The 24,239-nt window shown below is 44.5% G+C and overlaps 2 protein-coding genes across 2 annotated transcripts in view; one reads left to right on the top strand and one right to left on the bottom strand.

Annotated features, from left to right (window-relative positions):
• The window catches only part of ARR3 (arrestin 3), a 52,577-nt gene that overhangs the window by 6,865 nt on the left and 21,473 nt on the right, over positions 1-24,239 (bottom strand). Inside the window, exons 6-14 of the mRNA XM_089666869.1 lie at positions 15,544-15,740; positions 15,401-15,460; positions 14,111-14,178; positions 13,600-13,735; positions 12,148-12,232; positions 9,241-9,313; positions 8,545-8,682; positions 7,396-7,479; positions 5,773-5,796 (exon numbers count right to left, since the gene is read on the bottom strand). Coding sequence (XP_089522995.1) covers positions 5,773-5,796; positions 7,396-7,479; positions 8,545-8,682; positions 9,241-9,313; positions 12,148-12,232; positions 13,600-13,735; positions 14,111-14,178; positions 15,401-15,460; positions 15,544-15,740 — 865 coding nt within the window. The remainder of the gene's footprint in view (positions 1-5,772; positions 5,797-7,395; positions 7,480-8,544; positions 8,683-9,240; positions 9,314-12,147; positions 12,233-13,599; positions 13,736-14,110; positions 14,179-15,400; positions 15,461-15,543; positions 15,741-24,239) is intronic.
• LOC149428985 (uncharacterized) lies at positions 18,102-23,367 on the top strand. The gene has a single exon (XM_089666867.1). It carries the CDS (start codon positions 21,580-21,582, stop codon positions 22,753-22,755), a length of 1,176 nt encoding a protein of 391 aa, XP_089522993.1. The 5' UTR covers positions 18,102-21,579; the 3' UTR covers positions 22,756-23,367.

Below are 24,239 nucleotides of genomic sequence, written 5' to 3'. Positions count from 1 at the left end.
TTTTATATATTACAAAATATATGAAAAATATTTTTAAAAATATATTTTTTAAATATATTCTTCAGATTTTTTTTAACATATAAGAAAGTAATTTTAACATTTTTTTTTACATATATTTGTAAATGCATACTAAAGATGTAAATTTGTATTTTTAAAGATATACAGTATACTTGAAAAATGTATTTTTAAAAATATTTTTCTTATACTTTGTAATATATATACTGCATTTTGAAATGCGTTTTTATATATTATAAAATATATGAAAAAAATATATTTTTTAAATATATTCTTCAGATACTTTATTAACATATAAAGAAGTCATTTTAAAATTTTGTTTCACATAAATTTGTAAATGCATACCAAAAATTTAAATTTGTATTTTTAAAGACATACAGTATATTTGAAAAATGTGTTTTTAAAAATATTTTTCAGATATTTTGTAAAATATATATATATATATATATATATATATATATATATATACACACACACATATATATTTTTTTTTATATATTACAAAATATATGAAAAATATTTTTAAAAATATATTTTTTTTAAATATATTCTTCAGATTTTGTTTTAACATATAAAAAAGTAATTTTAACATTTTTTTTACATATACTTGTACATGCATACCAAAAATGTAAATTTGTATTTTTAAAGATATACAGTATATTTGAAAAATGTGTTTTTAAAAATATTTTTCTTATATTTTGTAATATATATACTGCATTTTGAAATGCGTTGTTATGTATTATAAAATATATGAAAAATATATATTTTTTAAATATACTCTTCAGATGTTTTATTAACATATAAAAAAGTCATTTTAACATTTTTTTTCTTTATACAGTATATTTGAAAAATGTGTTTTTAAAAATATTTTTCAGATATTTTGTAATATATATATATATATACATACTGCACTTTGAAATGCATTTTTTTATATATTACAAAATATATGAAAAATATATATTTTTTAAATATATTCTTCAGATACTTTATTAACATATAAAAAAGTCATTTTAACATTTTTTTTCACATAAATTTGTAAATGCATACCAAAAATTTAAATTTGTATTATTAAAGACATACAGTATTCTTGAAAAATGTGTTTTTAAAAATATTTTTCAGATATTTAGTAAAATATATTTTTAATATATATACAAATTATATATTTTTTAAATATATTCTTCACATTTTTTTTAACATATACAAATATATGTTAAAATGACTTTTTTATATTTGTAAATGCATTCCAAAAATTGTAGATTTGTATTTTTTTTTTTGAATGTTGAAATGTTTTTTACAACACAGATGAAAAATATTTTTAAAAATACATTTTCAAATATACTGTATGTCTTTAAAAATACAAATCTACATTTTTTGGAATGCATTTACAAATATATGTTAAAATGACTTTTTTTTTCTACGTTAAAAACAATCTGAAAAATATATTTAACAAAAACATATATTTTTCATATATTGTGTAAATGCATTCCAAAAATGTATTTGTATTGTTAAAGACATACAGTATATTTGAAATGTATTTTTAAAAATATTTTTCATATATTTTGTAATATATATACTGCATTTTGAAATGCGTTTTTTTATATATTACAAAATATATGAAAAATATTTTTTTTAACATATAAAAAAGTCATTATAACATATATTTGTAAATGCGTTCCAAAAAATGTAGATTTGTATTTTTACAGACATACAGTATATTTGAAAAATGTGTTTTTAAAAATATTTTTCTCATATTTTGTAATATATATACTGCATTTTGAAATGCGTTTTTATGTATTATAAAATATATGAAAAATATATATTTTTTAAATATATACATTTCAGATTTTTATTAACATTTTTTTTACATAAATTTGTAAATGCATACCAAAAATTTAAATTTGTATTTTTAAAGACATACAGTATATTTGAAAAATGTTTTTTTAAAAATATTTTTCTGATATTTTGTAATATATATATATATATATATATATATATATATATATATATATACACAGTCATGGCCGAAATTGTTGGCACCCTTGATATTTCTCCAGGAAATCATGTATTTCTCACGAAACGTATTGCATTAACACATGTTTTGCTATACACATGTTTATTCCCTTTGTGTGTATTGGGACAAAACAAAAAAAGGGAGGAAAGAAAGCAAATTCGACATAATGTCACACAAACCTCCAAAAATGGGCTGGACAAAAGTATTGGCACCCTTTCACAACTGCGGATAAATAAGAATGTTACAAGCATGTGATGCTCCTGTAAACTCACCTGGGGCAAGTAACAGGTGTGGGCAATATAGAAATCACACCTGAAAGCAGATAAAAAGGAGAGACGTTCACTTAACCTTTGCATTGTGTGTCTGTCTGTGCCACACTAAGCATGGACAACAGAAAGAGGAGACGAGAACTGTCTGAGGACCTGAGAACCAAAATTGTGGCAAAATATCAACAATCTCAAGGTTACAAGTCCATCTCCAGAGAACTAGATTTGCCTTTGTCCACAGTGCGCAACATTATCAAGAAGTTTGCAACCCATGGCACTGTAGCTAATCTCCCTGGTCGTGGACGGATGAGGAAAATTGATGAAAGATTGCAACGCAGAATAGTCCGGATGGTGGATAAGCAGCCCCAAACATGTTCCAAAGACATTCAAGCTGTCCTGCAGGCTCAGGGAGCATCAGTGTCAGCGCGAACTATCCGTCGACATTTAAATGAAATGAAACGCTATGGCAGGAGACCCAGGAGGACCCCACTGCTGACACAGAGACATAAAAAAGCAAGACTACAGTTTGCCAAAATGTACTTGAGTAAGCCAAAAGCCTTCTGGGAAAACGTCTTGTGGACAGATGAGACCAAGATAGAGCTTTTCGGTAAAGCACATCATTCTACTGTTTACCGAAAACGGAATGAGGCCTACAAAGAACAAAACACAGTACCTACGGTAAAATATGGTGGAGGTTCAATGATGTTTTGGGGTTGTTTTGCTGCCTCTGGCACTGGGTGCCTTGACTGTGTGCAAGGCATCATGAAATCTGAGGATTACCAAAGGATTTTGGGTCGCACTGTAGGGCCCAGTGTCAGAAAGCTGGGTTTGCGTCCAAGATCCTGGGTCTTCCAGCAGGACAATGACCCCAAACATACGTCAAAAAGCACTCAGAAATGGATGGCAAAGAAGCGCTGGAGAGTTCTGAAGTGGCCAGCAATGAGCCCAGATCTAAATCCCATTGAACACCTGTGGAGAGATCTTAAAATTGCTGTTGGGAAAAGGTGTCCTTCCAATAAGAGAGACCTGGAGCTGTTTGCAAAGGAAGAGTGGTCCAAAATTCCGGGTGAGAGGTGTCAGAAGCTTATTGATGGTTATAGGAAGCGACTGATTTCAGTTATGTTTTCCAAAGGGTGTGCAACCAAATATTAAGTTAAGGGTGCCAATACTTTTGTCCAGCCCATTTTTGGGGTTTTGTGTGACATTATGTCATATTTGCTTTTCTGCCTCTGTTTTATATTTGTTCCAATACATACAAAGGGAATAAACATGTGTATAGCAAAACATGTGTTAATGCAATACCTTTTTTGTGTGAAATACTTGATTTTCAGGAAAAATATCAAGGGTGCCAACAATTTCGGCCATGACTGTATATATATACTGCACTTTGAAATTCATTTTTTTATATATTACAAAATATATGACAAATATTTTTAAAAATATATTTTTTATAAATATATTCTTCAGATTTTTTTAACATATAAAAAATCCATTTTAACATATATTTGTAAATGCGTACCAAAGATGTAAATTTGTATTTTTAAAGATATACAGTATATTTGAAAATGTATTTTTTAAAATATTTTTCATCTGTGTTGTAAAAAAACATTTCAACATGCAAAAAAAAAAAAATACAAATCTACATTTTTTGGAATGCATTTACAAAAATATAAAAGTCATTTTAACATATATTTGTATATGTTAAAAAAAGTGAAGAATATATTTAAAAAATATATATTTTGTATATATATTAATATATATATGAAAAATATTTTTAAGAATACATTTTTCAAGTATACTGTATGTCTTTAAAAATACAAATCTACATTTTTTAAAACGCATTTACAAATATATGTTAAAATGACTTTTTTATATGTTAAAAAAAATCTGAAGAATGTATTTAAAAAAAATATATATTTTTCATATATTTTGTAATATATAAAAAAACGCATTTCAAAATGCAGTATATTACAAAATATATGAAAAATATATATATTTTTTAAATATATTCTTCAGATTTTTTTTAACATATAAAAAAGTCATTTTAACAATTTTGTAAATGCGTTTTAAAAAATGTAGATTTGTATTTTTAAAGACATACAGTATATTTGAAATGTATTTTTAAAAATATTTTTCATATATTTTGTAATAAAAACGCATTTCAACAAACAGTATTTATAAATATTTATTTTTTTTTATTTTTTTTTTATTTTTATTTATTTAAATATATTTTGAAATATATTGAATATGGCCAAAATTGTTTTCTTCTATATGGGAACTAAAAATGATTGGATCGAAGTCGAATTGTAAACCACGGACCCTCCAATCAATTGTTATAGTGAGCTCTATCCATATCAAGCCTGGCAAGTCAATTCTATCGATCGCTTCTGATCGATCGAACTGAATATCTGCGTTTGTGTCAGAGAACCGATCGTCACAGAGATCAATGAAATGGTCATTATCAATCTGATCGATCTTGTATCCAATCAATAGCGTCCCGTACGCTTCAATTTCATTTCCTATTATAATTGATGAGGGATTCGTCACCGATCAATATGTGTGTGTGGCCACCGATCGATATGTGTGTGTGGCCACCGATCGATATGTGTGTGTGGCCACCGATCGATGTGTGTGTGTGTGGTCACCGATCGATGTGTGTGTGTGTGGTCACCGATCGATGTGTGTGTGGTCACCGATCGGTACGTTTGTGTGGCCACCGATCGATGTGTGTGTGTGTGGTCACCGATCGATATGTGTGTGTGTGGCCACCGATCGATATGTGTGTGTGTGGCCACCGATCGATATGTGTGTGTGTGGTCACCGATCGGTACGTGTGTGTGTGGCCACCGATCGATGTGTGTGTGTGTGGTCACCGATCGATATGTGTGTGTGTGGCCACCGATCGATGTGTGTGTGTGGCCACCGATCGATGTGTGTGTGTGTGGCCACCGATCGATGTGTGTGTGTGTGTGGTCACCGATCGATGTGTGTGTGTGTGTGGTCACCGATCGATATGTGTGTGTGTGTGGTCACCGATCGGTACGTTTGTGTGGCCACCGATCGATGTGTGTGTGTGTGGCCACCGATCGATGTGTGTGTGTGTGGTCACCGATCGATATGTGTGTGTGTGGTCACCGATCGATATGTATGTGTGTGGCCACCAATCGGTACGTGTGTGTGTGGCCACCGATCGATATGTGTGTGTGTGGCCACCGATCGATATGTGTGTGTGTGGTCACCGATCGGTACGTTTGTGTGGCCACCGATCGATGTGTGTGTGTGTGGTCAACGATCGATATGTGTGTGTGTGGTCACCGATCGGTACGTGTGTGTGTGGCCACCGATCGATGTGTGTGTGTGTGGTCACCGATCGATACGTGTGTGTGTGTGGTCACCGATCGATATGTGTGTGTGTGGCCACCGATCGATACGTGTGTGGCCACCGATCCCTACTCAGGTATGTTCCTCCTGTGCACTTACCTGGATATAAGGTCTCCCAGAATGCTGGAGAAGAGAAGAAAAGAAGTCATGTTGGAGGTCACACAGAGGGGGGCGCCAATCGTTTTTTATAACGATCGATGTATTGTGAGCGGCTTTATGTTGGCAAAACATAGTTACACTTGCGGTTAAAAAAAAAAAGGCAGTTGTGCTGCATTTTTACCGCCCCCCCTTTGAACATGATTTCCTATGGGACAGGTTCGCATCTCCGCGTTTTCGTCCGGTGCGTTTTTTGGGAAAGGGGCGGGGACTTTTTTTTAAATGCCAAACGTTGCGTTTTTGGAAAAAAAGAAAAATGCAAAATGCTAAACGCATCTAAAACATGGCATGCAGTCTCTCTACAACCGCACGCATGGCTCGACCCAGCACTCACCGACCGCACGCATGGCTCAACCCGACGCTCGCCAACCGTACGCATGGCTCGACCCAGCACTCACCGACCGCACGCATGGCTCAACCCAGCACTCACCAACCACATGCATGACTCGAACTGGTGCTCGCCGACCGCACGCATGGCTTGACTCAGCACTCACCAACTGCACGCATGGCTCAACCCAGAGCTCTCCAACTGCATGCATGGCTCGACCCGGAGCTCGCCGACCACACGCATGGCTCGACCTGGAGCTCGCTGACCGCACGCATGGCTCGACCCAGAGCTAGCCGACCACACGCATGGCTCAACCCAGCGCTCTCCAACTGCATGCATGGCTCGACCCGGAGCTCACCGACCACACGCATGGCTCGACCTGGAGCTCGCTGACCACACACATGGCTCGACCCGGAGCTCGCCGACCGCACGCATGGCTCGACCCAGAGCTTGCCGACCGCACGCATGGCTCAACCCAGCGCTCTCCAACTGCATGCATGGCTCGACCCGGAGCTCGCCGACCGCACGCATGGCTCGACCCAGAGCTCGCCGACTGCATGCATGGCTCGACCCGGAGCTCGCCGACTGCATGCATGGCTCGACCCGGAGCTCGCCGACCACACGCATGGCTCGACCTGGAGCTCGCTGACCACACACATGGCTCGACCCGGAGCTCGCCGACCGCACGCATGGCTCGACCCAGAGCTCGCCGACCGCACGCATGGCTCGACCCAGAGCTCGCCGACTGCATGCATGGCTCGACCCGGAGCTCGCCGACTGCATGTATGGCTCGACCCAGCGCTCACCAACCACATGCATGTCTTGAACCGGCGCTCAGCGACCACACACATGGCTCGACCCGGAGCTCGCCGACCGCACGCATGGCTCGACCCAGAGCTCGCCGACCGCACGCATGGCTCGACCCAGAGCTCGCCGACTGCATGCATGGCTCGACCCGGAGCTCGCCGACTGCATGTATGGCTCGACCCAGCGCTCACCAACCACATGCATGTCTTGAACCGGCGCTCAGCGACCGCACGCATGGCTCAACCTGGAGCTCACCGACCGCACGCATGGCTTGACCCAGCGCTCGCCAACCGCACGCATGGCTCAACCCGACACTCGCTGACCGCATACATGGCCTGGATTGTACAATGAGGACGATGTGACCTCATCTTCTGGGAAATGGCGCCCAGCAGGTCGGGGGGCACACAGGATTTTCGGTCTCACCAACTCACCCGCCTCGGGATGCCATCAAGTTCACGCGGACTTTGTAGGACACCAGAATCCCCAGCACCTCCTTGTCCATCCCCGGGCGCAGGCTGCGGGCAAAAGGGGGTGGAGTTATTCAAATGGCATTTCATATTTTATACTCGTTTGATGATTGAAGTAAACCTGCGGCCGGCCAATGAAGGGGCACATGATGATGGGAAGGAACCAATCCTCACTGACCGCAGGGGAGTCATGAAACAGGAGGAGCTGAGCTGCTGAGTCACTGCTGGGGGTGGGAGCTGGGTGGTCTGAGTCACTGCTGGGGGGGGAGCTGGGTGGTCTGAGTCACTGCTGGGGGGGAGCTGAGCTGCTGAGTCACTGCTGGGGGGGGAGCTGGGTGGTTTGAGTCACTGCTGGGGGGGGGGGGCTGGGTGGTCTGAGTCACTGCTGGGGGGGGGGGGAGTGAAGGTGGGTGGTCTGAGTCACTGCTGGGAGGGGGAGATGAGCTGCTGTGTCACTGCTGGGAGGGGAGCTGGGTGGTCTGAGTCACTGCTGGGGGGGAGCTGGGTGGTCTGAGTCACTGCTGGGAGGGGGAGATGAGCTGCTGTGTCACTGCTGGGGGGGAGCTGGGTGGTCTGAGTCACTGCTGGGAGGGGGAGCTGGGTGGTCTGAGTCACTGCTGGGGGGAGGGAGCTGGGTGGTCTGAGTCACTGCTGGGGGGGTGGGTGAAGGTGGGTGGTCTGAGTTACTGCTGGGAGGGGGAGCTGAGCTGCTGAATCACTGCTGGGGGGGGTGAAGCTGGGTGGTCTGAGTCACTGCCGGGAGGGGGAACAGGGGGAGTGAAGTTCCTGAGTCACTGCCGGGAGGGGGAACTGAGGGAGTGACGTTCCTGAGTCACTGCCGGGAGGGGGAACTGAGGGAGTGACGTTCCTGAGTCACTGCTGGAAGTGTAAATCTAAGCTGCTGGGAGAATGACAGCAGTGCTTCTGCTGTGAACTTTCAGGATGAATTGGCCCACAGTGCCTGCGGCTACAGAGGTGGTTGAGGATTGTCTCTGTTATGTAAATCCTGGCCACAGGCCGACTTCTAGACAACGTAACATTGATACGTAGCGGAATGGGATGAAGGGGATGCGGATGGAACTGTTGGAATACAGAAGATGAAGGTATAATTACACCGTGGAGGACGCCAGGTTGGTGTCGCCATGCTTCAGTTTGCCGTCCAGTGCCAGACCGCGCTTCTCCGTATTATCGGCCAACAGGGGGGTCACCTGGTACGACTTGCTGAAGGCGGAATTTGCCGCTACGGTGTCACTGGGGAGAGAGGACAAACGTCATCTACAATGAATACGCCGTACTTCCGGGGGTGAGGGATGGTGGATTGGTGGATTGGACGGAGGGTTTGGCCACGCATTTCGGTGTTTTGGACTAACCTTTGCTTTTCATACCCCGCCCCCTCCTGGAAGGTCCCATTGGCGTATTTTGTTTCTTTATATACATACCTTTCCCAAATGTCTGCAGGTCGGTCACGTGATCCGCAAGGTCCCCTCTGGATCTTCTTCAGTAGTGAGCGGGATATCCTCAATGAAATGTGATGAATTTCGCGCTGCACCAGTGCGCTGCTGTGATTCCTCGGGGGCGGGGCTATGAATCCTTGCACTCACAGTAAGTCCTCAGTCTTCTGGATTGAATCGAGGCTCGGCCTCATTCAACCTGGAAGACTGAGGACATCTAGTGGCAGAAAGGAATAACTGCGGGGGAGGACAGCATTGGACAGGAGGTGAGTATTGCAGCCAGATCTGCCTTTTTAACACCTCCAGGGGTATTATTTTTTTAAAACAAAACAAAAAAAATTTCACTTTAAATACTCACTTCATCTCCTCGCTGCAAACAATTTTGGTGTACTTGTCCAGCGAGTAGAGGACGACATCTGTGACCTGCTCCACTGTAAGAACAACCAAAATGTCAGCGAGGAAGGTTATTATTTCATATAGGAGACCAAAGCATGGAAATATACACTATATTGCCCAGAGTATTGGCCCCGCCCTCCCAATCATGTGATTCAGGTGTTCCAATCCCCTCCCAATCATGTGATTCAGGTGTTCCAATCCCCTCCATATCATGTGATTCAGGTGTTCCAATCCCCTCCATATCATGTGATTCAGGTGTTCCAATCCCCTCCATATCATGTGATTCAGGTGTTCCAATCCCCTCCATATCATGTGATTCAGGTGTTCCAATCCCCTCCATATCATGTGATTCAGGTGTTCCAATCCCCTTCATATCATGTGATTCAGGTATCCCAATCCCCTCCATATCATGTGATTCAGGTGTTCCAATCCCCTCCAAATCATGTGATTCAGGTGTTCCAATCCCCTCCATATCATGTGATTCAGGTGTTCCAATCCCCTCCAAATCATGTGATTCAGGTGTTCCAATCCCCTCCATATCATGTGATTCAGGTGTTCCAATCACCTCCATGGACACAGGTGTATACAATCAAGCCCCTAGGCATGCAGACGGCTTCTACAAACATTGGTGAAAGAATGGGTCGCTCTCAGGAGCTCAGTGACTCCAAGCGTGGTCCCGTGATAGGTGGCCACCTGGGCAATAAGTCCATCCGTGACATTTCCTGGCTACTAAATATTCCACGCTCAACTGTTAGTGGGATTATAACAAAGTGGAAGCAACTGGGAACAACAGCCACTCAGCCACCAAGTGGTAGGCCACGTCACATGACAGGGCGGGGTCAGCGCATGCTGAAGCGCACAGTGCGCAGAAGTCACCAACTGTCTGCAGAGTCAATAGCTAAAGACCTCCAAACTTGGTGTGGCCTTCAGATGAGCCCAACAACAGTGCGTAGAGAGCTTCATGGAATGGGTTTCCATGGCCGAGCAGCTGCATCCAAGCCTTCCATCACCAAGTGCAATGCAAAGCGTCGGATGCCGTGGTGTAAAGCACGCCACCACTGGACTCTAGAGCATGGAGAAGTGTTCTCTGGAGGGACCAATCACGCTTCTCTGTCTGGCAATCCAATGGACGTGTCTGGGCTTGGCGGTTGCCAGGAGAACAGTACTTGCCTGACTGCATTGTGCCAAGTGTAAAGATTGGAGGGGGGATTATGGTGTGGGGTTGTTCCTCAGGGGTTGGGTTTGGCCCCCTAGTTCCAGTGAAGGGACGACATTTTGGACAATTTCATGCCCCCAACTTTGTGGGAAGAGTTTGGGGATGGCCCCTTCCTGTTCCAACATGACTGCCCACCAGTGCACAAACCAAGGTCCATAAAGACATGGAGGAGCCAGTTTGGGGTGGAGGAACTTGACTGTCCTGCACAGAGTCCTGACCTCAACCCCATAGAACACCTTTGGGATGAATTAGAATGGAGACTGTGAGCCAGGCCTCCTCCCCCGACATCAGTGCCTGACCTGACAAATGTGCTTCTGGAGGAATGGTCCAACCTTCCCATAGACACCCTCCTAAACCTTGTGGACGGCCTTCCCAGAAGAGTTGAAGCTGTTATAGCTGCAAAGGGCGGGGCCAACTCAATATTGAACCCTACAGACTAAGACCGGGGGGCCATTAAAGGTCATGTGCGTGGAAAGGGCGGGGCCAACTCAATATTGAACCCTACAGACTAAGACTGGGGGGCCATTAAAGGTCATGTGCCCATCACACCTATATGATCTTGTTGGACAACGTATTCCAAAATCATGGCCATTAACATAAAATTGTCTGTGGTAATAAAATCCTCCACTCTTTATGGAAGGCTTTCCACAAGATGCTGGAGGATGTCTGTGGGAGTTTGTGCTTATATGTGAGGTCAGGAACTAATGGATGAGAAGACCTGGTTCAAAATCCAGAGCTCTGTGCAGGACACTGGATTTCCTCCATGACCTCAAACCTACTGAACACCTTTGGGACAAGAAGACTTCCTCGCAAAAGCGTTTTGTAGGGTTAAGGGCAGGTACTGATGTTGGATGAGAAGACCTTATACCAAAGGTCCTCCAAAAGTTGGGTTGAGAACAAGGCTTTGTGCAGGACACTTGAGTTACTCCATGACCTCAAACCTGCTGAACACCTTTGGGACAAGAAGACTTCATCCCAAAAGCGTTTTGTAGGGTTAAGGGCAGGTACTGATGTTGGATGAGAAGACCTTATACCAAAGGTCCTCCAAAAGTTGGGTAGAGGTCAAGGCTCTGTGCAGGACACTGGATTTCCTCCATGACCTCAAACCTACTGAACACCTTTGGGACAAGAAGACTTTCTCGCAAAAGCGTTTTGTAGGGTTAAGGGGAGGTACTGATGTTGGATGAGAAGACCTTATACCAAAGGTCCTCCAAAAGTTGGGTTGAGGTCAAAGCTCTGTGGAGGACACTGGAGATCCTCCACACCAAACTGATCATCCATGTCTTTATGGAGCTGGCTTTGTACATGGGGGACAGTCATGGGGGGACAGAAAAGGGTCTTCACCAAACTGGTCCTCCATGTCTTTATGGAGCTGGCTTTGTACATGGGGGACAGTCATGGGGGGACAGAAAAGGGTCTGCACCGAACTGTTACCACAAGACTGGAAGAGCAAAATTGTCTCCAATGTCTTTGTATGATGGAGGATCACCAGGACCCCTCACTGGAGACACCTGAGCTCCATCATTTGGAGAATACCTCCTGTCGTTCTATAACCGTACTCCAACGCTTTATTATTGTCAGCTACAATATCGGCAAGTGACCTGCTCCACAAGTTCAGGTTGCTGTGCGGTTCTTTCCACCTTGGTCACCTACCTGTGATCTTGATCTTTTTCACAATCTTATTGGTTGAGTTATTGATTTTCACGTTGACAGCGATGGGTTCCCCATGATAATGTATCTGTAAAGAAGGGAAGTAGAAGGTTGATACACAACAAGCAGAAGAACGTCAAAACACACGACTCCTGAGGGCAAGCTATATAGACATGGTCAAGGGACATCCAGTATTGTTGACCTAGAGGCCACTTTAGCATGCCCAAAAGGTCTATTTTCTATATTAAGTATGCAAAGGTACGGCGACTGGAGCTGTTATTTGGCGCAACTGAGATTTTTTTCAGTAAACTGTATTAACCCAGATTGGAGCAATTCAGTGATTTAGAAAAACGTATTGAAGGTTCTGGATTGTGGTCCTAAATACTTGAAGGCTCTCCTGGGACACACCCACATGGAAGAAAAATATATTTGAAATACTACAATTTTGGCCGTATTCAATATATTTAAAAAAAAAAAAAAAATAAAACATCGCTTAAAGAGAACACCACACAAGAGAGCATCGCTTAAAGAGAGTGCCATGCAAGAGAGCATCCCTTAAAAAAGCATCGCCTAAAGAGAACACCACGCAAGAGAGCATCCCTCAAAGAGAGCGCCACGCAAAAGTGCATCGCTTTAAGAGAGTGCCACGAAAGACAGCATCACTTAAAGAGGACACCGCGCAAGAGAGCATCACTTAATGAGAGCGCCACGCAAGAGAGCATCGCTTAAAGAGAGCGCCACGCAAGAGAGCATCACTTAAAGAGAGCACCACGCAAGAGAGCATCGCTTAAAGAGAACACCACGTAAGAGAGCGCCATGCATGAGAGCATCCCTTAAAGAGAGCACCACGCAAAAGAGCATCGCTTAAAGAGAGCGCCACGCAAGAGAGCATCGCTTAAAGAGAGTGCCACGCAAGAGAGCATCGCTTAAAGAGAGCGCCACGCAAGAGAGCATCGCTTAAAGAGAACACCACGTAAGAGAGCACCACGCATGAGAGCATCCCTTAAAGAGAACGTCACGCAAGTGAGCATCGCTTAAAGAGAGCACCACACAACAGAGCATCGCTTAAAGAGAGCGCCACGCAAAAGAGAGCATCACTTAAAGAGAACACCACGCAAGAGAGCATTGATTAAAGAGAACGCCACACAAAAGAGCATAACTTAAAGAGAACACCACGCAAAAGAGCATAACTTAAAGAGAGCGCCACGCATGAGAGCATCGCTTAAAGAGAGCGCAACACGAGAGAGCATCACTTAAAGAGAGCGCCACGCAAGAGAGCATCCCTTAAAGAGAACACCACATAAGAGAGCGCCACGCAAGAGAGCATCACTTAAAGAGAGCGCCACGCAAGAGGCTCATCGGTCTCCATAGATGTTGGAACTTTAGGTCTGTAGGAATAAAACAAGGAACCACAATGACATCACGATACAACCAATCAGAAGAGGGGGGCGTCACCTCCTTGTTCAGGGACGCCTCCAGTTGCAGCGGCTTGTCTGACATCATGAACTGCTTGGTGATGTCGGCATGCGGGGCCGATCCTGTGGTCTCCGGGGCGTACTGAACTTTTCGTATGATGAGGCGCGCCGCGTTCCTGAGGGACACAAAACATATTCCCATTATCCACGTCTTCCAGGCTCACAGTCGCCGCCATTTGCTGGTCGAAAAAAAAGGGCGACTATGACATCATTAAACACATGTACAAAAAAAATGGAGCAAAGCGTCCCCGCATCGGCTCTAATAGACTCATTCCTGTATCATAGTCGCCATCTAGTGGCCGAAGTGGAGAATCGTTTTCTGAAATACTTCAATAAGGCGTTCCGGCCACTAGATGGCGCCAGTGGTACAGGAATTCGTCTAGAAGTACCAATAGGGGAGCAGGAGAACGAATTTTAGGTGGAAATCTCTGCAGATTCGATGTGCTCCCCTCACCACAAGTCGGCTTTTGTCACTTTGGGGTTTTTCTTACTTTTTCGAAACTTTTTCTTCGACGTCGTCCCCCCAGAAACCTTTCACCTCGAAATCCACGCCGCAGGCCTGCAAGAGAAGGTCAGAGTTCGATGCGGCAAGTGGAAGAGCATGTGAGGTCAGCAGTCTGCCGCTTCTCCTTTACTGTCCAATCACAGGCTGGGCGGGAGGGGACAGGCCTTTCCTAAGAAGCATGCTAATAGGAGGAGAGAGCAGAGTGATGAGCTCATCAGTCTTCTGCTTCTCCTTTACTGTCCAATCACAGGCTGGGGGAGGGGCAGGTGGTTCTTTCCTAGGAAGCATGCTAATAGGAGGAGAGAGGAGAGCGATGAGTTCATCAGTCTTCTGCTTCTCCTTTACTGTCCAATCACACGCTAGGGGGGAGGGACATGTAGTTCTTTCCTAAGAGGCATGCTAATAGGAGGAGAGAGAAGAGTGATGAGTTCATCAGTCTTCTGCTTCTCCTTTACTGTCCAATCACAGGCTGGGGGAGGGAGAGAGCAGAGTGAAGAGCTCATCAGTCTGCTGCTTCTCCTTTACTGTCCAATCACAGGCTGGGGGAGGGGCAGGTGGTTCTTTCCTAGGAAGCATGCTCATAGGAGGAGAGAGCAGAGAGATGAGTTCATCAGTCTTCTGAGAGAGAGCAGAGCTGTGGGAACCATTTAGCTCCACCCACTACAGAAACTTACTGGAAGGGGCAGAGACAAGACCAGTCACCCTGCACAAGGAGAGAGAGCAGAGCTGTGGGAGGGGCCCATCAGACCCCACCCACTGCAGGCTGCATGTAGAAAATTACAGGAGGAGGCGGAGACAAGACCAGTCACCCGGCACAAGTAGAGGGAGCAGAGATGTGGGAGGGGCCCAGCTGGCTCCACTCACTACAGAAAACTACAGGAAGGGGGTGGAGACCAGACCAATCCCCCTGCACAAGGAGAAGAGCTGTGGGAGGGGCCCAGCAGACCCCACCCACTGCAGGCTGCCTGTATAAAATGACTGGAGGGGGCGGAGACCAGACCAGTCCCCCTGCACATGGAGAGAGGTCAGCAGTGAGCGGTCTTTATTACAGGAAGTCTCACCCTGGATGACTGCACAGAAATACACAGAGCACCCCGGGGGGGTCCATGTATAACATTCCCCATTGGTAGGAGCATCATCATCATCAGCCCCATCTAGTGGCCAGCGTCTGGTATTTTCCTGAAATATCTCCATAAAATAACATCACATTCTGACCAGTAGATGGAGCCGAGGATCATAGGACAAGCATTGTGATGACTTCCAGGACATGACCTACCTTCCCAGAATCCTCTGGTCCGGGTTGCAGGGTCACAGAACAGGGCAGGTTGGTTGCCATCTGGAAAATGAAGAAATGATTAGGATTGGGGGATGGATGGATGGATTGCCCCTCCCCCTCGGCAGACACAAAGGTCTCCTCACATTGAAGCTGAAGGGGAAGGAGTTGGCCCCGAGCTTGGCCTTCAGCTTCTCCTGGAGCGGGGTCAGCGTCTTCTTCTCCTCCGGCAATGGCGGGGACACTTGGCAGGACTGAACGTAGATGTCCTTCCTGAAGCACAGCCCGATTAGCTCCATGTCATCCCGCCCATAACGGAACGCGCAGGTGAGCGTCACAAACACTGGAGGTTCCGGAGGGAAGAGAAGCAGATTTAGGAGACGAGTGCAAAAAAAAACAAGGAAAATCGTTCAAATGAGAAAGAACTGAACCCCTTCCCGCCTGCCCCGGCATCCCTGTAGAAGGTTCTGAATGCCTGGGGGGAGGATCTGTGATCATGTGATCAGCATGATCACAGTGGTCACATGACCGGCCGCATGATGGCAAGCTAGCTACCAATCATTAGCCGGGACAGAGCGGGCGCAGTCTTTGACTATGCTGGTGAGCACAGAGCCATCACCCGTGACACATATGGGTGACATGTGGCAGTTGAAACCGGCCCTTTTCCCACCACCACCACCGCACATGTATGACGCAGGCGGCAACATTCCCTTCCAAGCCACCTCTTGTGTCCACCCACTACCCACCTCCGAGCACCATCCCTTGGTTCCACCTCCGAGCACCATCCATTGGTTCCACCTCCGAGCACCATCCATTGGTTCCACCCCCTACCCACCTCCGAGCACCATCCCTTGGTTCCACCTCCGAGCACCATCCATTGGTTCCACCCCCTACCCACCTCCAAGCCCCATCCCTTGGTTCCACCTCCGAGCACCATCCCTTGGTTCCACCTCCAAGCACCATCCCTTGATTCCACCTCTGAGCAACATCCCTTGGTTCCATTCCCTACCCACCTCCGAGCACCATCCCTTGGTTCCACCTCCGAGCACCATCCCTTGGTTCCACCTCTGAGCACCATCCATTGGTTCCACCCCCTACCCACCTCCAAGCCCCATCCCTTGGTTCCACCCCCTACCCACCTCCAAGCCCCATCCCTTGGTTCCACCCCCTACCCACCTCCAAGCCCCATCCCTTGGTTCCACCCCCTACCCACCTCCAAGCCCCATCCCTTGGTTCCACCCCCTACCCACCTCCAAGCCCCATCCCTTGGTTCCACCCCCTACCCACCTCCAAGCCCCATCCCTTGGTTCCACCCCCTACCCACCTCCAAGCCCCATCCCTTGGTTCCACCTCCAAGTACCATCCCTTGGTTCCACCCCCTACCCACCTCCGAGCACCACCCTTTGTTCCACTCCTACCCACCTTTGAGCACCATCCCTTGGTACTCCATTGTTGGTGTCAGTGAGATAAATAGCGCCCCATCATTGGTATCAGTGGGAGGAATAGTGCCCCATCATTGGTGTCAGTGGGAGGAATAGTGCCCCATCATTGGTGTCAGTGGGAGGAATAGTGCCCCATCATTGGTGTCAGTAGGAGGAATAGTGCCCCATCATTGGTATCAGTGGGAGGAATAGTGTCCCATCATTGGTGTCAGTGGGAGGAATAGTGCCCAATCATTGGTGTCAGTGGGAGGAATAGTGCCCCATCATTGGTGTCAGTGGGAGGAATAGTGCCCCATCATTGGTGTCAGTGGGAGGAATAGTGCCCCATCATTGGTGTCAATGGGAGGAATAGTGCCCCATCATTGGTATCAGTGGGAGGAATAGTGCCCCATCATTGGTGTCAGTGGGAGGAATAGTGCCCCATCATTGGTGTCAGTGGGAGGAATAGTGCCCCATCATTGGTGTCAGTAGGAGGAATAGTGCCCCATCATTGGTATCAGTGGGAGGAATAGTGTCCCATCATTGGTGTCAGTGGGAGGAATAGTGCCCCATCATTGGTGTCAGTGGGAGGAATAGTGCCCCATCATTGGTGTCAGTGGGGGGAATAGTGCCCCATCATTGGTGTCAGTGGGAGGAATAGTGCCCCATCATTGGTGTCAGTGGGAGGAATAGTGTCCCATCATTGGTGTCAGTGGGAGGAATAGTGCCCCATCATTGGTGTCAGTGGGAGGAATAGTGCCCCATCATTGGTGTCAGTGGGGGGAATAGTGCCCCATCATTGGTGTCAGTGGGAGGAATAGTGCCCCATCATTGGTGTCAGTGGGGAGAATAATACCCTGTTGGTGTCAGTGGATAGAATGGTGCCCAAAGGGCTGGATAAAGGCGAGCAAAGGGCCGCATCGAGCCCCCGGGCCACAGTTTGGAGACCCCTGAGTAGAACCATCACATCCATATCCAATCAGAATTCCTACCACAGACCGACACGCCTTCTTTCACGGGGGTCCCACGGCTACTCATGGGCCAGGCTTAATGGCAGCGATGGGCTTGGCTTTGTGTGATACATATGTGACATGACTGTATAGGATGTATGGATGAGAAGTGATTGACACTCAACTGTCATAATGCTAACGATTATAACCATTAGAAGGGTAACTGGAGTTCAAAATAACATGTTGGAAGTGTACATTAAACCAGTTAAAACCAGAGATGTGGCTGATATTCACCAGATGTGCATTCCATCAAAATAGGTAACTACACGTGATGGCACAGCCGATCACGCGTTGACTCTAACTACTCTGCAGGATCATACATGACGTTATATAACCAGGAGATACTGCGCATGGCAGTAGATAAAGACATTCCAAACTATGTATATAAAAGACGGGGGATTCTAGGGGAATTTGGGACTCATTGAAGATGCGGCAGACGTGCCTTGCGGTGATTTCCCGGATTCCCCTTTGCTGACTGTTGGAGTCCCCCAGTCACTGGGCAACGGGTGATGCTACAATATCCGGTGATGTATTGATGCTTTATTCTTGCTATAATATGATCTAAATATGATTTGCAATTCTGACAATTCTTATGTTATTATACTAACAGAACTTATTCAATAAATCTTGTTTTGCTGTAATATTTATTAAGCCTAATCCGTGTATTAGTGAGCGGTTGTAGTAGTGTTAAAAACACTTTGTTTTGAGGCAAAACATAAATTGGCGTAGTCGGCAGGATGCCGAGTAGAGATATCTCCTAATAGGAAGTTTATTTTGAAAAATAGATTTTTGCACGTTGACCCCTAGGTACCAGGGGGCCTCTGTGCAAAATATTGACATTTGGCATTTTGCCAACAAATTTCGGAGATTTGGCTACCTGGCATTTTAGAAAAGAACCAGATATGTTTAAGCGAAAAACGAAGGGTAAGATTGATAAGGTGGAGATTCCTGGCTGGACCGAGGCTCCATATGATATTTTAGCACAGGAATTGTCAGGTGCAGGGTTGGCAGAATCGTGGGATAGTAAGTTTAAAGGTATCGAACCCCTCGATGTTGTAAATGTACTCGAGGGGATCCCTGCCAAGGCAGGTGATGTCGAACCCCTCGATGTTGTAAATGTACTCGAGGGGATCCCTGCCAAGGCAGGTGATGTCGAACCCCTTGATGTTGTAAATGTACTCGAGGGGATCCCTGCCAAGGCAGGTGATGTCGAACCCCTCGATGTTGTAAATGTACTCGAGGGGATCCCTGCCAAGGCAGGTGATGTCGAACCCCTCGATGTTGTAAATGTACTCGAGGGGATCCCTGCCAAGACAGGTGATGCAGTAGCTTTAGGCAGACGCAGTTGGATTTTGCTAACTGCATACAGGAAGATTCATAAGAAATTACATCAGGTAATGAAGGATTACCATCAGCTAGAGCAGAAGACCATAGAACAAGAAGGTAAAATTGTTCTTCTGCAATGTGGGCAAAAATTGTTGAAAGATAAATTAGAACATTATCAAAATATATCTGAGATGGCAGCAGTAAAAGTGGCCCAAAATAAGTATAGGAAACGAAGGGGAAGGGTGAACCGTGGAAAAGTGCAGCAGGCAATAGCAGCAGCCACAGTTAATTGGGATCCAGGTAAATGGGATGCTGATGTATGGGATTCCTCATCAGATGATGCTTGGGATGACTGTCCGGGAGGACCCGGTTGCCCAAACCCTGAACCAGTTACTAGGAGTAAGAAAATAGAAACAGGAGGTGTAAGGAGGAAGCTATGAAGGTAGCAATGGTTATGGATGAAACCGATATCTGGATACTTCCATGACCTTAGCTGCCCAAAAAAGGATAATTAGGAATGTATAAACCTGTAATCATGTATAAATATGTAATCATGACATTGTTAATATCATTAAATAATAGTAGATGGGAAGAGATAGTGGATATTTAGCTGAATTTCAGGATATGGGAGAATGGGTTAAATCTTCCTCCTCCAGAGATAAGAGAGAGCAATAACTCACCTCCCCTTTGACAGAAGGGGAATGTGGATAATCACCTGTCCTGGAAAGATATGTTCCAGGCTTTACTTAAAGCTGGAGTTCCTAAAAAACACATTGATGGGAAAGATACACAAGTATTGTGGAAATTATACAAGCAAAAAGTGCTGTCAGGAAGGAAGGTTGATAAGAAGAGTGCCGAAGTAAGATTAAAAGAACATAAGGATGTAGACAAGAAACAAGAAAGGGAACAGGAGAAAGGGAAAACAGCAGATTTCCCTGGTTGGGATCAGTTTTAGAAAATCTATTCCTGGGAAGAAATAGCAACCATGGTAGCTTTAAAAATTCAGACAGCCTCAGCTCCTCCCAAAGATCTGTTAGGATCGCAAGAGGATAATTTGGCATGAGTAGCCAGCCAAGCCCCCATACGGATTAAAAAAGATGATAGGCCATATTTACAGGTGAGTATCCATTGGGAAGGGGGTAATATACAAACAGTGCTAGCATTAGTAGACACGGGGGCGGAGGCTACTCTAATTTATGGTAATCTAAATAAATTCAAAGGACCCCTAGTGTAAAAATATCAGGGTTGGGGGGGAAGGTGACTGAAGGTGTACAAACTGAAGTGACCTTAAAAATTGGGAAAATACCTCCACAAAAATACCCTGTACTGATAGTTCCTATAAAAGAATATATTATTGGTATGGAGTCCATGATCTTACCAGCCCAGGACCGGGTGGCTAAATTGCTTTTGATTCCTTTGTATATCGCTAACATCAAAGAAGGCGAAGCTTCCACAAAGATAATGGTTAGAGAAGACCAAGGCTTTGGCTCTACTAACACAGTTAATGTGGGGGCTAAAATTTGGGTACAGGGGGCATCTGGTCCCCCGGAACCTGCAGAAGTAATAGCTGTAGGTAAGGACCGCACCCTACTGATCATGAAACCAGGCAGAGAAAAGTGGGAATATGTCCCACAAGAAAAATGTTACTTGCGGGAATGATTCATACTGTATTGTCTTTCACAGAACAACAATGTACTTATCTTCAGTCTTGGAATCCTTGGTATCGTGTGGTTGGTCGACTTAGAGGTCGGAGCGTGGACGCCGGGAGTTAAAGTAACAGATACCGGCAATGCCAGAATGAGCTGGGGTTGGAAAAGCATGCGTACGAATAGAACTCATGACGATTTTATATGCCCGGCTAATCAGCCCTGCCCCATTCTAAATATAACCTTCAATGGTACTGTATGGACAGGAGCTCCAATAGAGGGTTACAAGCCAACATATGCGGTTCATGGAAATGAAGGTGTGATAAATGTAATCTCTGAAGTTAGCCTTTGCTGTTGCCAACAGGAAGCAAGCTTCAGTTATTTGTCAGCTGCAAATAGAAGGTCCGTAACAAGAAACTGTACCGCTAAGACCAAAGCAAGTACTGTCTTTCAGTTTGCTCTTAATGAGACAATCATTATGACTTGTACCAACGCCAGTGAAATCCAAGGAAGATCATGGTGGGGTCAGTACTTAATCTTCGTAAATTCAAACACTACTCATATCGACCCCGGACATATTAAAAGATTGCCTTCTACATGTGAAAAAGTGGGTCAACATGCACAGAAAACTGTGATACATGCTCAAATAACATTCCCAAGTACTGTAAAACACTGTATGAAACGAAAAAAAAAGAGCGTGGTATGATACATTGCTTGGGGGTTACGGCTCCCTAACAGGAACCTTAAATGGGTTTGATATTGAGACACTAGCAAATAGAATGTCTAATGCTGGTAGTAAGATTAATGACGCTCTAACTATGCAAGCTAAATGGATGCCTACTATATTCCGTCCAGCTAGTATAGCTGCCGGAATAGATGATGCGATGCTCCATTTAGTAAATGCTTCAAATAATTTTTTAACAGATTTTGATACTAACATTACAAAGTTTATTAATTGGACGGTATGTACATTGCAGACCATATATGAGCAACAACAGAAAATGAATATGCAGGCTATGTTAATGACGGGAAATGAATTAGTGTGGAGGACCGCATTTAACAAAAGTATCCCAGTAAACATGTGGGTACATTTAGAAGCTCAGAAAATGATCTGCAATGACACTACTTGTCTTGGAACAATATTAATGTATAATGTTACTAAAACTACTACAATGTGTAAATATGTTGTAATGCCATTGATTATTGGTGCACCTGGTGCTCAGCATTATTGGAGTCCAGAGCTTTATGGCACCCATGTAGACAATAATAACAAAACTCATGATCTCTCATTTTGTGATAATACTCTTGAGGGAAAAATATGTAAGTTGCAGTCTTCTGTATATGAGCCATGTTTGTTGCAGAACACTGTAAATGTATGTAAATGGACCATTCTACCTATGTCTTATGAAATGATGGTAGAAATAGCCCCACAAACTGTGTGTATGGTAACTGACATTCCTGCAGTCAGAGGAATGAAAGTTCCCTTTTCAGGTTGTATCATTAATATATCTTCTTTAATGTGGCATAATGAAACTTTTATATTACAAGGAGATAAGGATGAGTCGGTTCAGGAATATTGGAAAAGTGATTCATTGGAAATTCCCAATTGGGAATTTAATTTAACAATTTTGAAACAATTAATGGATAAATCAATCGAAGTTCAACAACATATTGAATATTTGAACACTACAATTGCACAACATGTGGTGACTACGACCATATCAAGTGGAAGACTGATAAAACTAGGATCTAGCATAGCTGACGCTACCTCCCATCATTGGTGGGATGTATTTCTGGGTTATTCTCCCTCGGCTACTAAGGTTTTGAATTTTCTAGCGCACCCTCTACTGGTTATTATGATATTTATAGCATTATTGACATTATGGAATTGTTATATAGCTTACAAATTATTTTGCAAAAAACCAACGGTGGTTATGGCAACTTATGTCATTTGAGTTTCAATCAAGGACCGATTGTGATACATATGTGACATGACTGTATAGGGTGTATGGATGAGAAGTGATTGACACTCAACTGTCATAATGCTAACGATTATAACCATTAGATGGGTAACTGGAGTTCAAAATAACATGTTGGAAGTGTACATTAAACCAGTTAAAACCAGTTGAAACCAGAGATGTGGCTGATATTCACCAGATGTGCATTCCATCAAAATAGGTAACTACGCGTGATGGCACAGCCGATCACGCGTTGACTCTAACTACTCCGCAGAATCATACATGACGTTATACAACCAGCAGATACTGCGCATGGCAGTAGATAAAGACATTCCAAACTATGTATATAAAAGACGGGGGATTCTAGGGGAATTTGGGACTCATTGAAGATGCGGCAGACGTGCCTTGCGGTGATTTCCCGGATTCCCCTTTGCTGACTGTTGGAGTCCCCCAGTCACTGGGCAGTGGGTGATGCTACAATATCCGGTGATGTATTGATGCTTTATTCTTGCTATAATATGATCTAAATATGATTTGCAATTCTGACAATTCTTATGTTTTTATACTAACAGAACTTATTCAATAAATCATGTTTTGCTGTAATATTTATTAAGCCTAATCCGTGTATTAGTGAGCGATTGTAGTAGTGTTAAAAACACTTTGTTTTGAGGCAAAACACTTTGTTTAGTAACAAAGCCATGGATCTGGCGGCTCTGGTTTGGGGATCACATGGTTTGGGGATCACATGGTTTGGTGATCACATGGTTTGGGGATCACATGGTTTGGGGATCACATGGTTTGGGGATCACATGGTTTTGTTGGAAAACAAAGCCGCGTGATTTATCCTGAGCAACTTTCCTCTAAACTTGGGGCTAATTTTGGTGAAATCTTTCATTTCGCTACAAAATCCTCCCCCCTCATCCGACCTATGAGCCCCCCCCGGCATGGCCGTGAGGTTCCAGATGAGGACCCCAGCACGTGTAGCATGTATGAGGTCATGGAGTTCGTTAATCCACCTTAATCTGGATTTAAGTCTGTCCGGTGTAATCCCTGAATGGTAAGCACGCACAGGACCACGGAGGGTCAGCGGGAGGGCAGGAGGAGTGCACTTCCTGATCCCGGGGTCATCTCTCAAAGACACGTTTGACTGATATGATGGTCTGTGGATGAGAAGCAGCAAAGAAAGTGTTCCAGCATCACCAGGAAGTGTGTTCCAGGATCACCAGAAAGTGTTTCAGGATAACCAGGAGGTTTTTTCCAGGATCACCAGGAGCCATGTTGCAAGATCATCAGGAGGTGTGTTTTAGGATTACCAGAAGGTGTTTTCCAGGATCTCCTGGAGGTGTTTTCTAGGATCTCCTGGAGGTATTTTCCAGGGTCACCTGGAGGTGTTTTCCAGGATCACCTGGAGGTGTTTTCCAGGGTCACCTGGAGGTGTTTTCCAGGGTCACCTGGAGGTGTTTTCTAGGATCACCTGGAGG

Source organism: Staurois parvus, unplaced genomic scaffold (assembly GCF_062004578.1).
Source record: "Staurois parvus isolate SC_StPar_1 unplaced genomic scaffold, SC_StPar_1.0 ptg002880l, whole genome shotgun sequence".
NCBI classification, from domain to species: domain Eukaryota; kingdom Metazoa; phylum Chordata; class Amphibia; order Anura; family Ranidae; genus Staurois; species Staurois parvus.
The sequence above is the reverse complement of the archived record's forward strand: the minus strand, read 5'-3'. Positions and strand labels throughout refer to the sequence as shown.

Coding starts and splice junctions, on each gene's coding strand:
- LOC149428985 (XM_089666867.1), top strand. CDS start 21,580: ATGTCTAATGCTGGTAGTAAGATTAATGACGCTCTAACTATGCAAGCT.